The sequence below is a fragment of the Phalangium opilio genome, unplaced genomic scaffold (genome assembly GCF_054372755.1).
Source record: "Phalangium opilio isolate 3A_F unplaced genomic scaffold, DU_Popi_V2 ptg000042l_1, whole genome shotgun sequence".
Lineage (NCBI taxonomy): Eukaryota > Metazoa > Arthropoda > Arachnida > Opiliones > Phalangiidae > Phalangium > Phalangium opilio.
In genome coordinates this window covers 7,285,690-7,302,667 of record NW_028324166.1, presented here as the reverse complement: position 1 = coordinate 7,302,667, position 16,978 = coordinate 7,285,690, and the positions used below count along the sequence as shown (strand labels likewise).

At 39.4% G+C, this 16,978-nt stretch overlaps 1 protein-coding gene and 1 long non-coding RNA gene across 3 annotated transcripts; one reads left to right on the top strand and one right to left on the bottom strand.

The window, feature by feature from the left end:
- Nucleotides 1-196: 196 nt before the first annotated feature.
- Nucleotides 197-15,373, bottom strand: Mocs1 (Molybdenum cofactor synthesis 1). Of its 2 annotated transcripts, XM_089836744.1 has the most exons (10): nucleotides 15,157-15,373; nucleotides 14,986-15,091; nucleotides 14,752-14,919; nucleotides 6,594-6,820; nucleotides 5,263-5,334; nucleotides 5,050-5,202; nucleotides 4,155-4,265; nucleotides 3,812-3,932; nucleotides 2,465-2,537; nucleotides 1,027-1,166 (listed from the first exon to the last, which is right to left on the bottom strand). In XM_089836744.1, the coding sequence occupies exons 1-9, from the start codon at nucleotides 15,319-15,321 to the stop codon at nucleotides 2,482-2,484; spliced, it is 1,179 nt and encodes a 392-aa protein (XP_089692870.1). In that variant the 5' UTR covers nucleotides 15,322-15,373; the 3' UTR covers nucleotides 1,027-1,166; nucleotides 2,465-2,481. The 2 variants fall into 2 exon arrangements, with proteins under 2 accessions (XP_089692868.1, XP_089692870.1); XM_089836742.1 differs by lacking the exon at nucleotides 2,465-2,537 and having other exon boundaries at nucleotides 197-1,166.
- On the top strand, nucleotides 8,926-9,790 carry LOC149678794 (uncharacterized). The gene is made up of 3 exons (XR_016366155.1): nucleotides 8,926-9,439; nucleotides 9,511-9,578; nucleotides 9,662-9,790. It is a non-coding gene; the product is annotated as an uncharacterized LOC149678794 (long non-coding RNA).
- Nucleotides 15,374-16,978: the final 1,605 nt, after the last annotated feature.

The window sequence follows — 16,978 nt, the reverse complement described above, 5'->3', positions numbered from 1 at the left end:
CTAGCGTTAGTTAATCCATGTATCGGGTACTCGCACAGGCCTAGATTTTATATCGAATAATACCTCCTTTCTCATTAAATTGAATTTTAAATTAGACTTGCCCTTTTAGCGTATAGATGGTGCCAAACCCAAACGTCGTTCAGTCAATAGATATCAACCATTTAGTGTAACAGAACAGAATAATGAAAGACTCAGTAAATGTAACAAAAATAATATTTTAATATAATCATGGATTAACTAACGCTAGGGATTGTTCACTAACTGGGTTTCCCATGTAATTCTATCGCCAACTACATGTTCCGAATTATTCCTTGATTCCCCTCTTCATTCCCCCAATTTATTGGACCAAAACGGATGTAGATATAGCGCCATCTCTCGGCAAAATAAATCGTTTTGCCCAATTTAGGCAGTATTTCAATTTTGACGTCATAGACCACGTGATATTTGGTCCAATTTTCTTATAACTTCCTGTTAGGGATAGTAGCTGCTGCTAGGGGGCGTTTGGAACATGCATGCGGTATCTTTTTGGGGGAACGAACTATCCCTAGCGTTAGTTAATCCATGATATAATCAACTTTTACAATATCAATCTGGATAAAAATGATCGGATTTTCCTCCCGTTTTGGAAATCAATCTAACATTATTAATAACCATGTTTTTATTTACAGCCTTGCACATATCATAAACGGTAAGCGCCGCTATTGTAGCCGACGTCAAGGCTTCCATTTCGACTCCAGTTTCACTTTTAGTTGTCACAAACGCATTAATAACTAGTGTATGAGTTTCCGGGTCCAGATTGAATTCTATCTTTACATTATGTAGGTTAATATTATGGCACAATGGAATCAATAAGCTCGTTAATTTAGCAGCCGAAACACCCGCAATATGAGCCACAGTCAGAACGTCGCCTTTCTGACTCTTGTTCAGTTTTACAATTTCAAATATTTCGGCTCCAAGATAAATTTCAGCTCGGGCATGCGCGGTTCGTTGCGACGGTATTTTATCTGATACATCAACCATACGGATTTTGCCTGTTTCGTCAAAATGTGTTGCTTTATGGGAAACGTTTCGAATAGTGGTTGAATTTAGAGTTCGTGTTTTAAAAAGTACACTTGATATAGATGTAAGGTTGAAGACGGGTGAATTTTTTTTATATTGAGCTGAAACTGAAATATAAATCGTCAAGATTTATATATGTGCGATATATTCAGGGTTCATACAAACCTTGAAAAATCAGGGAATTAAATATTTGACAAAAACCTCAGGGAAATTTAGAATTTTTAGTAAAATTCAGGGAAATCAGGGAAATTTGCGTCAAACCGGGGCCGAGTAATTAAGCAAAATGTTCGTGAACATACCCTCCATAGGATTAACATTACACAATACTTTGGAGGCTCATAACTCTGGTTCTACTAGAGATACGGGGATGTCCTTTGAGTATGTTATAGTCCAATTTGTCCCCCATCCAACCATACTAAAAACGTAGGGCTACGGCAAACAGGGGCCGAGTAATTAAGCAAAATGTTCGTAAACATACCCTCCATAGGATTAACATTACACTATACTTTGGAGGCTCATAACTCTGGTTCTATTAGAAATAAGGGGATGTCCTTCGAGTATCTTAGAGTCTTATTTGCCCCCCATCGAACGATACTAAAAACTTGGGATTTCGTCAAACAGGGGCCGAGTAATTAAGCAAAATGTTCGTAAACATACCCTCCATAGGACTAACATTACACTAAACTTTGGAGGCTCATAACTCTGGTTATATTAGAGATACGGGGATGTCCTTGGATTATGTAATAGTCCTATTTGCCCCCCCCCCCCGCCTACTTCGTTTACATTTGCTTCATAGGATACCCCATATGCGGGAAAAACCTGGAAAACTCAGGGAAATTTGTTTCCCAAAAGTTGTATGAACCCTGATATTGCGCTTTTACAATGAAGACTACATCTATACTATGATAAACCTGTTTGGCCTAGCTTAAAGGGACTATAAAGAAGGCAGTGGCGGGTGGGTAAAAAAGTTCAATACGTCACTGACACCGAGTGCTGGCAAGATCCAGAGACTTCTTACAGAGTAAGAATGGGCACATGGTCCATGTTTTTCGCGAGATTGCAGCGCCAATAAAGTACCAGATTTCGAAATAAAACGAGCTAAGTTTCTTTTGAACTGCGCCTATCCTCGATCACGTGCCCCTGACGTATTTAAAATAATTTATAACCACCCGCCCCTGCCTTCCTTGGAGTTCCTTTTTCTTTGGTTATTGCTTTTATTTTCAAGAAAATCTTGAGTTTAAGTTCAAAAGCGAGCTACAAATGGAATACGCAATGTTTTTCAGAGCGCTCCGAGAGCGCCACCAGACACTGGGCAAATAGTGTAACGTTTTATGTCTAAACTTCAACTACCTGATTGTTATTGGCGTAAAAAAGCTGGAAAAAGGCGAAGTTACATTAGACTAACCATGAATACAATAATGTTCAGCCACCAATGAGAATCATTGGCCTATTTTTTGACTGCGATATGTTTATCATGCCTGAAATTTAAATAATTGAGTGTAGAATGCACCAATTTAAGATATATAAAGGAACACTAGATTTCCCGGTTGTGCAAAAAGGGGGGGGGGAAACTGGGGAGTGCGAAAAATATTTTGAAGCTCTTCTGCACATTTTTCGTTCTTTCTTGGGTTCCTTTAATAAACAGCTGCTTTAAATGCAAAATAATATATCCCCATAGGCTCTCTGACAAACTTTACGATTTTAAGTTTCTATCTTAGAAACTGGCGGATAATATTTAATTAAATTAATGAGATAGCAGTGTTTCATTTTTGGACTACCATAAGATTTTTTTCAATTGCTGATAATATAAAAACTCAGGTAAGTTCATTTTGCTATGATTATACAAAAATGAAAATATTTCCATATAACCGGCCTTTGACTTTATTTTGATTTTATAAAGTCTTCAGTACGAAAAGTACATTTTGATGTTTGAAAGTACATTTTCAAATTCCATTTTTTAACATTAGCGTCTATGGGACGAAAATTACGCCGCAAGATGGCGCCAAAAGCCTTTCTTGGAGGGGGAAGGAAATTTTAATACCCCCAAAGGGAGAAAAGTAAGTTTTCAAAAAGCCTCCCATTGGGTAGTACGTTTTACTATTGGGGAAAGTACGTTCCCAAAAATCTAAGGAACAACACTGCTTGGCTGTACGCGCTATAGCTAAGCGTGATCCAGTCGGCTGTGCTTAATGCAACGTGCCACGTATGTGTGACGTGTATTTAGCAACAGGTTTAAACTTGATATTTGTCAAAACAAAGGCCAAAGGCTTTCCTAAATTTAACCTTTTCATGCTGTATTAAAAAAAATATGGAAAGTTCACGGCACCTAGCATTGTAACTTAAACGAAAGCCCTTGTTTAGATAATACAGAATTTAATGATTTAAAACACTAAACTTTTCGTAATTGAGATTAATTGTTCGTGATTGGGCTAAAAGGCTAGCTAATTGTAAAGCTAATATCGGCTCTAGTGGCACCCATCACATGCTAAATTTACTTTGACTAAGATAGGAACCAATAAGAACTCGTTAATGTCGAGGACGGAGCTATAACTAGCCTTTGCTAAGCTTAGTGGTTCAGTCAACCCCACCCCCTCTACTATGGGAGCATCTAGTAGCATTTGTTTAAACTAAACCACTGCTGTCGAGACTTGCATTAAATCCCCATAACTTCCACTTCACCACATAAGCACCTAGTTTCAAGATATGTTACTTTGCATTGAAGTAGCTAGGGACATAGCGAAACTGTAAATACCAGCGTGTTGCTTCTTTTTGCCATGGACAGCTTGGCCTATCACTAAAAGAAGTTCTTTCTCGGAAGCCCCAGTACGAATTAGATCCCTCAAAGAAACCTCAGAGTTGTCAAAGAGACAAACCTACAAGTAAATTTCATTACTTCAGATTTAATCTGATTATCAAGGCTTGAAAATCAGATTTAATCTGATTATCAAGGCTTGAAAAAAGTTTTCAAAGCTGTGACACATTTCCTTCCAGATTATAAATATACGATACGTCTTTCCATGTTAATTTTATTCAGTGAAACTGTACGGCAGATCATTTCATGACATTTTTAATAAGAAAAAGAGTAAAATACGTACTTTTAAATTTCCGTCAGCCGTTAACCTTATGCGATTGCAAGATGAGCAAAAGTTTTCGCTCATTGATGTTATAAACCCAACTTGTCCGAGAAAACCAGGAACTTTGTAGGCCTGAAAATAAAAGGTAATTAAAAAGTACTTATGTACTGACTCAGACCACCTAACCATGGATAGGCAAAGCCGTGTTAAAGGGAGGGTGAAGTGGAAAATCAAGTGATTTTTTTATCGATTCTTCTACTAATTATAAGAGCAGCCTGCATAGTGAAACATTCAGGAAATACTTCCGAATGATTTTGAAATTCAAATTAGGTTCAGATTTTAAGGGTATTTTTAAAGAAGGACCTCCGACCAATCGCGTAACGCCTTGCCTTTTTGTTAACAAAATTCTCGTGGCATGTTACGTGTTGAATGAAATTTATCACGAGATTTGATAAAATTTGCGCGCGACGTGACAATCGTGGCGCGAGACATGAAACGTGCCACGAGAATTTTGTTAACAAAAAGGCAAGGCGTTACGCGATTGGTCGGAGGTCCTTCTTTAAAAATATCCTTAAAATCTGAACCTAATTTGAATTTTAAAATCATTCGGAGCTGGTACTTCCTGAATGTTTGACTATGCAGACTGGTCTTATAATTAGTAGAAAAATCGATAAAAAATCACTTAATTTTCTACTTCACCCTCCCTTTAAACCCGCCCTAAGAAATGGCAATGCGTAGCAGGCGCCCTCACGCGTCTACCGACCGCATTAATCGCCGAATTTTACTGAGGTTTGGTGATAAGCTTGCGACATCCGCCGCCGCAGCGCTTGTGTCAGGCGTTGCTCTTCGCAACTCCCTATTCAGTTGCCTGTCTATGGTTAGGTGGTCGGAGGTATTGATTATGATGATGATGTACCTTTGACGTATCGTGTTCATTATCTTTCAAGCGTTGGAAATCAGGAAATGCTTTTCTAATTTCGGACACCATTTCAATGTAACTTACAAACTTCTTGTTATTCCATTTATTACCGTCAAATGGCATATATTCGATGAATCGAACATCTATGTTCTAAAAGTATAATTTTAATTAGATTACAAGTTTTAACTGTTATGATTCTGTTAAAATTACTTCAGTCTCAGTCCATTTAACAAAATTTATCAGCTCATCATCGTTAAAACCTCTCATTACAACGCAGTTTACCTGAAAAAAAAATTACATATTTTATAACAACCATTCTTGACTTGCACTGTTTGTCTAAAAAAGAGAAACTCCCGCTAGTTTTAATAGCCAAATAAAACTCCCGCTAGTTTTAATAGCCAAATAAAACTCCCACAAACGATAAGAGGGTAGACAATGGTGTTAAAGTAGAACTATAAAGGGATACTAGACAAGATCCGGCCTCATGTTTCGGACTCTGATCAAGAGTGAAGATTTTTTATCTTTTTCCTCACCCACTGTGTCAACATCAGAGATGTGAGCTCAGAGAGTATGACGCGCCCTAGCGGTAGTAAGCAGAGAGAATTTAGAAGGGGAGTGGAAGCCCCCCCCCTTTGACTCTATTAAACGTGATGACGCCCAAACAAGATGTCGCGTTGAGCTTTTTGGGGTAGGCGAGTTTCCGGTCACGTGTTCTAAAATCTATCTATTACAAACGCATCATACCGGAAATCGACCTGCCTAGATAACGTTTAGCAGACGACGTTGCGCTACATTCCAAACCACCCCTTCCACTCCCCTTCTAAATTCTCTCTGTAGTAAGTAAAACACTTCTTGGCGCCCCAGTGGGAGTTATAGGTGTTACGAGTATAACACTGCATGGCGCCCTAGTGGCAGTAATAGGTGTTACGAGCAGGGCAGGAAATAAGAAAAATTTCATATAGGACATGTGTCCAGTGACCCCTTGTTTGACTGAAACATTTATACACATTACATACATACATACACATATACATACATACACATATACATACATACACATATACATACATACACATATACATACACATATACATACATACACATATACATACATACATATACATAAATATACACATTGTCCACTTTAATGTGCAAAAATAGTGTCGCATCTCCATAGTCAAGCTATCAAAACTTGGGAAAATTTATTGGTCAAACTGTCCAGTGACCCCTTAGTTTTTGAAAAAATGATGGGACATTGTCCACTGGAGTGTGCAAATATAGTGTCGCATCTCCATAGTCAAGCTATCATACCTTGGGAGAATTTAATGGCAAACTATCCAGTGACCCCCTTAGTTTTTGAAAAAAAAATATGGGACAATTTAAAATTTTTATTGGACAATGTCCAGTCCAGTGTCCTGTGCTTATTTCCGCCCCTGGTTACGAGTATAACACATTTCGGCCCCCTCTCTTAACTTGTTAAGCCTAATCTCCATTGTTCTAACTCTTAACACCTAGATTTAATATTAATAATCACGACTAACCTTAACAGGTTTGAAGCCGTGATCTTGGGCCAAACGAATGGAATCCACTACTCTTTCAAACCCTCTCCTCCTCGTTATGAATTCAAACTTAGCAGGGATGAGTGTGTCCAAACTGACATTTAAGGCATCCAATCCTACTCTTCTCAATTCCGAAAGTTTTTTGCCTAATAGAATTCCGTTAGTCGTTAAGCCTAATGTTTCCACACCCTCCATACTTCTCACTCTTTCTGGAAAAATAAATCATATCTTCAGTTCGAAGTGATTACACATATTTATGTCAGAACGATCCCCTTTGAATGTTTCTCTTAAAGCAAATGAGGGCTCATATGGTACCCCTAACATTCTGGCATATCTTCTACACATAAATTTTACCTTGCCAAAGGCAGGAGCTAATCAGAACTCGTCCATGAGGGCGGAGCTAAAACTAGCTTAGAGGGCCACCCTTACGAAAATAAATCGGTCTAAACATGGTCTATTCTTGCACTTTAAACACTAAAAGAAGTCTTATTTTGTTCTTGATTAGTCTAAGTTAAAAATAGGGATGATCGAAGGTTTATTTTAGGCTATTATAAGACCAATATTTAGCTTTAGTTTTAAGATGGTCTAACTTAAGATCCATTTTAGGCTTATGATACGTCTTTGCACGGTCTTAGCCAAGAGCAATTCTGGATTCCCTAAATTACAGACCAACATAAAGGTCCTACTTTTTCCCTTTTCCAAGAGGTTCTTTAGTCCAGTCTAACATTAAGATGCTTAAGACGTCTTAAAGACGCCCATGTTCAAGGTTAAAGATGACATCTAAAATCGGTTGCCCTTGTAGACCAACTTAGAGGTCTTAATTCTTCCTCTTTCCAAGATGTTCTTCAGTCCGGTCTAACATTAAGATGTTTAGACGCCTTAAAGACGCCTATGTTCAGGGTTAAAGATGACATCTAAAAACGGTTGCCCTTGTAGACCAACATAGACTCCTTCATTTTCCTCTTTCGAAGAGGTTCTTCAGTCCGGTCTAACATTAAGATGTTTAGACGTCTTAAAGACGCCTATGTTCAGGGTTAAAGATGACATCTAAAAACGGTTGCCCTTGTAGACCAACTTAGAGGTCTTAATTCTTCCTCTTTCCAAGATGTTCTTCAGTCCGGTCTAACATTAAGATGTTTAGACGTCTGAGAGTCGCCTATGTTCAGGATTAAAGATGACATCTTAAAACGGTTGCCCTTGTAGACCAACATAGAGGTCCTACTTTTTCCTCTTTCGAAGAGGTTCTTCAGTCCGGTCTAAGATAAGGTGTTTAAAGAAGTCTTAAAGACGCCTATTTTCATGGTTAAGGATGACATCTAAATTCTGTTGCTCTTGTAGACCAACATAGAGGTCCTACTTTTTTCCTCTTTTGAAGAGTTTCTTCAGTCCGGTCTAAGATAAGGTGTTTAAGACGTCTTAAGGACGCCTATTTTTATGGTTAAGGATGACATCTAAATTGTGTTGCTCTTGTAGACCACTTTGAGACTTTCATTCTTCCTCTTTTCAAGAGGTTCTTCAGTCCGGTCTAACATTAAGATATTTAAGACGTCTTAAAGACGCCCATGTTCAGGGTTAAAGAAGACACCTAAAATCTGTTGCCCTTGTAGACCAACTTAGAGGTTTTAATTCTACCTCTTTCCAAGAGGTACGTTTTTCAGTCCGGTCTAATATTAATATGTTTAAGCAGTCTTATAGACGCTTATGCTCAGGGTTAAGGATAACGTCGTAAGCTGCAAGTCGTTATAGACGCAGAAAATCATGATCTACATTTTCAGACGTCTATGTTTATTCATGATCTTGTCATATTCCAACACGTTAACAATGTCATTTAGAAAAATATCATCCCCAACCCAAACAGAAGTCTGATGCGAATTAATATTATTGACAGAAATTATTTCTGCGCCATCATTTCTAGTGTAAACAACCATTTTTATGGGATGTCGATTTAAGAAGGCTAGGTCTATCTCCGTTGTAAAGCAATCATCAAATATCACTTTCTTAACAATAGCAAAATATTCTGGGGTTCGGTTGAAGGGGGGGTTCGTGTTTAAAGGGAGCCATCGGAGGGTTTGCATTTCCCTCCCGCGGATTTCCGAGCCCTCTTCTAGCTACGAGGGGAGTGAATAGAAAGTATCCCCCTATGGCCACCTAGAACCAGGCTTCTCACAGAAAACTGAAACAAAGTTGGACGTGCAGATTCAGCGCCACAAAAGTGCAGCGTCGAAATTTGAAACGAATAGGCAGACTGGCTAGCATACCCTCCGGTGGCTCCCTTTAAGAAAGAAATAATTTATCCTTAATCTAAGCCACCGTCGCTATTTTGGTATGCAATGAAACAGTTATGTCTTTTCATTCTTAGCAGCGTTAAAATCGTATAAGTTTTCCGTTCGAACAGTTTAAAAGGTCTAAAATAAGTACCTTTAAAAGGGCAGACTGTAGGTCTAGAAATTAAAGCTTGAGACTTTTTGCTTAAGTTCCAAAAATAAGAGGTTTTTAGCCTAGAAACAGCCAGGTTGTGTAAGAAAAAGGCGGGAAATGAACTTGCACACTGTAGAAGGTCAAAGGAAAAAACATGAAAGCGTGAGAAGGTCTAAAAATAAGAGGTTTCTAGCCTAGAAACAGCCTGACGCATGCGTGGAAGTATAATAAAAAGGCGGGAAATGAACGTTCGAGCATCGAGCCACAGTCGGGTGAGAGCCTGCCGGTTATGTACATAACGGTTTTTTCGTGCTTCCATATTCCCGTTTTTAAAAGATCTGTCAGGTATCATCGGATTAATTTTCATACTAAACCTGCATCGTTTGACTAAATTGTACCAAGTAAATATGGTAAGCTGTTTTAATAGTAAGCAGGGAAAAGTATACTTAATATTCTATTCGTGGCATGTAAATATTTATAGATTTTACCAACGACGCCTGAAATATCTGAAATGGCCAACTTAATTGAGACTATAAACAACGAAAAATGGTAAATCTAAAAAAAAAAAAAGATTTATTCTTCTATGGTGTTCTAAGTTTTAAATGATAGTGAAATAATTCCGATTATTGTAGCCATGCAGCAGAGCAGATGATTCAAATGAAGAATCTATTGGGAAAGGCAAGTCCGTCGCCGTTGAGCAACAAAGTGGGAGTGACATTGAAGACATTATCATTTAAATAAAAATACCTAAAATGCTTAAACTTATTGTGATGATTGAAAAAATATTATATACGTTTATTGCGTGACTCAGCCCGAATTTCTCCTAAACATCGGACGACTTGAATTTATCCTCTAATCAGACGTCTCGAGAGCATCTTCCATTCAGAATTCTGGAGAGCATCTTCCATTCAGGCTTCTCGAGAACATCTTCCAATCAGGCTTCTCGAGAACATCTTCCAATCAGGCTTCTCGAGAACATCTTCCAAACAGGCTTCTCGAGAACATCTTCCAATCAGGCTTCTCGAGAACATCTTCCAATCAGGCTTCTCGAGAACATCTTCTATTCAGACTTCTACAGAACATCTTCCATTCAGACTTCTCGAGAACATTTTCCATTCAGACTTCTCGAGAACATCTTCCATTCAGACTTCTCGAGAACATCTTCCATTCAGACTTCTCGAGAACATCTTCCATTCAGACTTCTCGAGAACATCTCCATTCAGACTTCTCGAGAACATCTTCCAATCAGACTTCTCGAGAGCATCTTCCATTCAGACTTCTCGAGAGCATCTTCCATTCAGACTTCTCGAGAATATCTTCCATTCAGACTTCTCGAGAATATCTTCCATTCAGACTTCTCGAGAACATCTTCCATTCAGACTTCTCGAGAACATCTTCCATTCAGACTTCTACAGAACCTCTTCCATTCAGGCTTCTCGAGAACATCTTCCATTCAGGCTTCTCGAGAATATCTTCCATTCAGACTTCTCGAGAATATCTTCCATTCAGACTTCTCGAGAACATCTTCCATTCAGACTTCTCGAGAACATCTTCCATTCAGACTTCTCGAGAATATCTTCCATTCAGACTTCTCGAGAATATCTTCCATTCAGACTTCTCGAGAACATCTCCATTCAGGCTTCTCGAAAACATCTTCCATTCAGGCTTCTCGAGAGCATCTTCCATTCAGGCTTCTCGAGAGCATCTTCCATTCAGGCTTCTCGAGAACATCTTCCAATCAGGCTTCTCGAGAACATCTTCCAATCAGGCTTCTCGAGAACATCTTCCAAACAGGCTTCTCGAGAACATCTTCCAATCAGGCTTCTCGAGAACATCTTCCAATCAGGCTTCTCGAGAACATCTTCTATTCAGACTTCTACAGAACATCTTCCATTCAGACTTCTCGAGAACATTTTCCATTCAGACTTCTCGAGAACATCTTCCATTCAGACTTCTCGAGAACATCTTCCATTCAGACTTCTCGAGAACATCTTCCATTCAGACTTCTCGAGAACATCTCCATTCAGACTTCTCGAGAACATCTTCCAATCAGACTTCTCGAGAGCATCTTCCATTCAGACTTCTCGAGAATATCTTCCATTCAGACTTCTCGAGAATATCTTCCATTCAGACTTCTCGAGAACATCTTCCATTCAGACTTCTCGAGAACATCTTCCATTCAGACTTCTACAGAACCTCTTCCATTCAGGCTTCTCGAGAACATCTTCCATTCAGGCTTCTCGAGAATATCTTCCATTCAGACTTCTCGAGAATATCTTCCATTCAGACTTCTCGAGAACATCTTCCATTCAGACTTCTCGAGAACATCTTCCATTCAGACTTCTCGAGAATATCTTCCATTCAGACTTCTCGAGAATATCTTCCATTCAGACTTCTCGAGAACATCTCCATTCAGGCTTCTCGAAAACATCTTCCATTCAGGCTTCTCGAGAACATCTTCCATTCAGGCTTCTCGAGAACATCTTCCATTCAGACTTCTCGAGAACATCTCCATTCAGACTTCTCGAGAACATCTTCCATTCAGACTTCTCGAGAACATCTTCCATTCAGACTTCTCGAGAACATCTTCCATTCAGGCTTCTCGAGAATATCTTCCATTCAGACTTCTCGAGAACATCTTCCATTCAGACTTCTCGAGAACATCTTCCATTCAGACTTCTCGAGAACATCTTCCATTCAGACTTCTCGAGAACATCTTCCATTCAGGCTTCTCGAGAACATCTCCATTCAGACTTCTCGAGAACATCTTCCAATCAGGCTTCTCGAGAATATCTTCCAATCAGGCTTCTCGAGAATATCTTCCATTCAGACTTCTCGAGAATATCTTCCATTCAGACTTCTCGAGAACATCTTCCATTCAGACTTCTCGAGAACATCTTCCATTCAGACTTCTCGAGAACATCTCCATTCAGACTTCTCGAGAACATCTCCATTCAGACTTCTCGAGAACATCTTCCAATCAGACTTCTCGAGAGCATCTTCCATTCAGACTTCTCGAGAATATCTTCCATTCAGACTTCTCGAGAACATCTTCCATTCAGACTTCTCGAGAACATCTTCCATTCAGACTTCTCGAGAACATCTTCCATTCAGACTTCTCGAGAACATCTTCCAATCAGACTTCTCGAGAGCATCTTCCATTCAGACTTCTCGAGAATATCTTCCATTCAGACTTCTCGAGAACATCTTCCATTCAGACTTCTCGAGAACATCTCCATTCAGACTTCTCGAGAACATCTTCCAATCAGGCTTCTCGAGAACATCTTCCATTCAGGCTTCTCGAGAACATCTTCCATTCAGACTTCTCGAGAACATCTTCCATTCAGGCTTCTCGAGAACATCTCCATTCAGACTTCTCGAGAACATCTTCCAATCAGGCTTCTCGAGAATATCTTCCAATCAGGCTTCTCGAGAATATCTTCCATTCAGACTTCTCGAGAATATCTTCCATTCAGACTTCTCGAGAACATCTTCCATTCAGACTTCTCGAGAACATCTTCCATTCAGACTTCTCGAGAACATCTCCATTCAGACTTCTCGAGAACATCTCCATTCAGACTTCTCGAGAACATCTTCCATTCAGACTTCTCGAGAACATCTTCCATTCAGACTTCTCGAGAATATCTTCCATTCAGACTTCTCGAGAACATCTTCCATTCAGACTTCTCGAGAACATCTTCCATTCAGACTTCTCGAGAACATCTTCCATTCAGACTTCTCGAGAACATCTTCCAATCAGACTTCTCGAGAGCATCTTCCATTCAGACTTCTCGAGAATATCTTCCATTCAGACTTCTCGAGAACATCTTCCATTCAGACTTCTCGAGAACATCTCCATTCAGACTTCTCGAGAACATTTTCCAATCAGGCTTCTCGAGAACATCTTCCATTCAGGCTTCTCGAGAACATCTTCCATTCAGACTTCTACAGAGCATCTTTTATTCAGACTTCTACAGAGCATCTTCCAATCAGACCTCTCAGGGACATCTTCTAACCATACTTTTAACAGACGTTGTATAGGGCTATTCTATACAGAGGTCTGTAGACCATCTTAAAATCAGACTAAAAATGGTTTCGCGCAGGTGCAAATTATTAAGAGGTTTAAGACCTCTTCTAGACGTCTAGAATACTTCTAAAAGACCTCAAATAGAAGTATTCTAGATGTCTAGAAGAGGTCTTAAACCTCTTAACAATGTGAAAATAGCAACTGGTCTAAACTGCTCCTTAATGAAGACCCATTATTTTCGTAAGGGCAGTCAACTCCACCCCTCTACTATGGGAGCATCTAGTGGCATTTGTTTAAACTAAACCACAGCCAAGAATTGCTTTAAATGCTATTTCTACCTGCAACACAGGTAGCAGTAGGCAGGTTAATGAAAAAATATAGCTCTTTTGGCGCCCCTTAAATACTGTTTTTCTTCTATGCTTGACAAAAGCTAGCTTATAATTGATTCCTGCCTTTGACAAGGTAGAATTTGTCACAAATTATTTGTGTGAAAATTCGCCAGCATGCTAGTGACGCCAAAGTAGCAACCTACTGCAAAAATAGCTACTTAAGTAAAAGCTTATAGTTATTACTGGTACGACAATGTTACTGTCCTAGCTTTTGAAGTTAATGTGGGGCCCCTAACATGCTGGCTATACTTCAATACACCAATTTTACCTGGCCAAAGGCAGGAACCAATCACAACTCATCCATGAGGAGGAGCTAAATCTATCCTTTGCTAAGCTTTTTGGGCCAGTAAACCCCTCCCCTCTACTATGGGAGCATCTAGTGGTATTTGTTTAAACTATAAAAACTTTAAGAAATAATGAAAACCATAAATAGCCAACCATTATTTGGTTATTAAGAACACGTGCAAAACTTGATATTTCACTGCAGGTCATCTTCTATTGGACATGTTTTTAATATCAAAAATCATTTTATGACTGTATAGGGTAGAAGTTGTGGCATTTATTTGTACCCGCGGAATGGGTTTTTTTGGCTTGGTATAAATGGGTGCCTATTTCTGCCCAGAATAATGGTATATTTAGGGAAGTTTGGGTTTTATGTGAAGAAATAGCGATAGCCTAAGTTTTACGACATATATGCATATGGTAAAGTAAGTCTCGGCTGTTATTAAGTTTAAAAAAAGCCACTAGATGCTCCCGTAGTCAAGGGGTGGAGTTGCCTGGCCAGCCGCCAGCTATGCTTAACAAAGGCTAGTTTAAGCTCCGGCCTCGTGGACCAATTCTGATTGGTTATGCCTTTGACGAGGTAAAATTGCAGTCTAGAAGAGTTGCCAGCATGTTAGGAGCGCTACAGGAGCTGACATTTGCTTTAAAGCGCCTGGCAAACTTTGTAAAATTTTTGTTTGAGATGCCTCCCAAAAAGAAATCAGGTTACATAGGCCTATAATGTTTGGTCAATTTGAAGCATAGCACGTACGGCTCCAGTGGATTCCCTAAAAGGGGACTTTCCTCCTGAACTCCGGGTTTGGCTTGGCAAAGGCTAGTGGGCGGGACTTATCCATGTACGTATAAATCCCGCCCACAAATGCCTCTAGCTTTGCCAAGCCAAAACTGGAGTTCGAAAAGAAAGTCAACTTGTAGGGGACCCACTGGAGACACGCTACGCTTTCAACGCTTTAAAACTAGTAACCTGGAATTTGATGGGCACTAGGCTAGTTCTACCCCATTATCATTGAAATAAAATTCTAACCTATAATCTCAACAATATCTTTCCTGACTAAAGGCTCTCCGCCTGTGAATCTGATCTTATTTACTCCTTGACTGACAAAGATTCCAATCAGTTGAACAATTTCATCCGTAGTTAATAGTTTTTCTTTGGCAGTTAACTGAACCCCCTCAGAGGGCATGCAGTAATGACCTACAACCCAAATATTAACGCATTAAGTTTTATAATTAGCGCTACATCAATATCAGTGATACGTGCATCTTAGATTACAACGTTCCGTCAAGGATACCCTCAAGTAGGTATGTCGTCTTGAAAATGTATCTGTTAGATATTCCGAAGCTGCTTTAGGTTCGTTTTTCAGACTCTACGAGGAAATTCAGTTGATAGTCAACATAAATTAAAGTAAGAATTAGTGTACTTTATCCGTACCGATACTACTGAAATGGGTTCCGTTGCGGAGCCCAAAATAGAAGCAAAACGTTTGGACTTGATGGGGTTTGGAAAAATTCCACCCGATTCACAAAAATTAAGCTTTGAAACATATTTCGAGAGTATATTCAAACAACGTATACCCGTCATCATAACATAACACATAAACTAAACGTTCGAAATTTTACGCCTCCAAAAAATGAAGGCTTTTTCATAAGGAGAATTTACAGCAGACGAACTAAGTTATACTTTTACAGATAAGACCAACTACGGAGGATAAGGGAGTGGGACGTGGGAGCCAAGGTCAGTGGGAGCAGTCTGAGAAATAAGAGTATTTTTTAAACTAGTCTTTGGGACCAGTGAGCCCCCCTCCCAGTGTCTGAAATAGTAAACTGCTCTCCTGACTGGTCCGCCCTTAGTTTTCCAGAACATTTTGCAATCATTAAACTGGTCCCGAGGACCAGTAACCCCAACTTCTTGAATTTAAAAACTAGTCCAAGCAATTAATAAACTGGTTTTGAACTAGAGGAAGTGTGCCATTTCCCAGACTGCGCCACGGAGCTTGTTTCAGCCTTCAGGCTTTATAGCAGTCTGGGAAATACGTTAAATACCACACTTTCTCTGGTCCAAAATCAGTTTATTAAATGCTTGGACTAGTTTTTCAATTCAAAAACTGGGGGTTACTGGTCCTGGAGAATAGTTTATTAATTACAAATCTATAGGAGGACAAAGACGGGGACCAGACCAGTCCTGAGACCAGTTCATTATTTATGACGCTAGGGGAAGTCACTGGCCCCAAGGAGTCAATGGGTACGTTCAGTAACCCTCTTTGATGACAGCGCTTAGTAAGCGATGTCAGATTTTAACTACTGCGCTTGCTCATCAAAAAAACCATCTAATCGATATGGTTTTTTTGATGGCGTGACGTAGCGCTTGACTGTTGAACACTTGACAGACGAATAGTTGGCGCGGGATTTAAAAATTAAATTCCAATAATGCTATTCCTACAGTAATTGTTTTAGTTTTCTTTACAAAACTACTTCTACCATTCAAATGGACATCATTTTCTTAAACAATTTCATTATTTGCGAGCTCGTTAATAATTGAAAAGAGCCATTTTCGCTTTGTAACGTTTTGAGGGCCAGTAAGACGCTTCCCTAACTCCATTTTCGGAAACAGCGCTAACTTCAAATTGTCACTTTTGCGTTCAACAACTTTTTACGTCACTGTGACGTCTCGAGCCCATCAACCCAACATCAAGAAAACAGCGATTTATTTGAGATTTTCGTTACTGAACGTACCCAGTTTAAAAAATAGCCTTATTTCCCAGACCAGGCTAGGAAATAAGACAGGTTTACAGGTCAAAAACCAGTTTATTAATAGCTTGGACCACTTTTTTTATTCAAAACGTGAGGGTCACTGGTCCCAATGACTAGTTTATTAATACCTACTTTTATTAAAAATTGATATGGAGACCTATTTAATTATTTTCATTTTAACATAAATTTCGACTCCAGGAGTCCAGTTGTGTATACAACCCTAAGCCGAGAGAGATTTTTTTAGAAGAGAGAACGACCACAAGTCCCGGGACCAGTAGAAAAATAATAGGGGAAGGGTCACTGGTCCCGGGACCAGTTTCATATTTAAGACATCAGGGGTCACTGGTCCGGAGGACTAGTTCAGAAATAAACCTTATTTCCAAGCCTGTCCCAGACTGCTGAGTTTAAACAGGGCCGGAAATAAGGGAAATTTCTTATAGGACAAGTGTCCAGTGACGCCCCCTTTGACTGGAAAAATTATAGGACATTGTCCACTGGAGTGT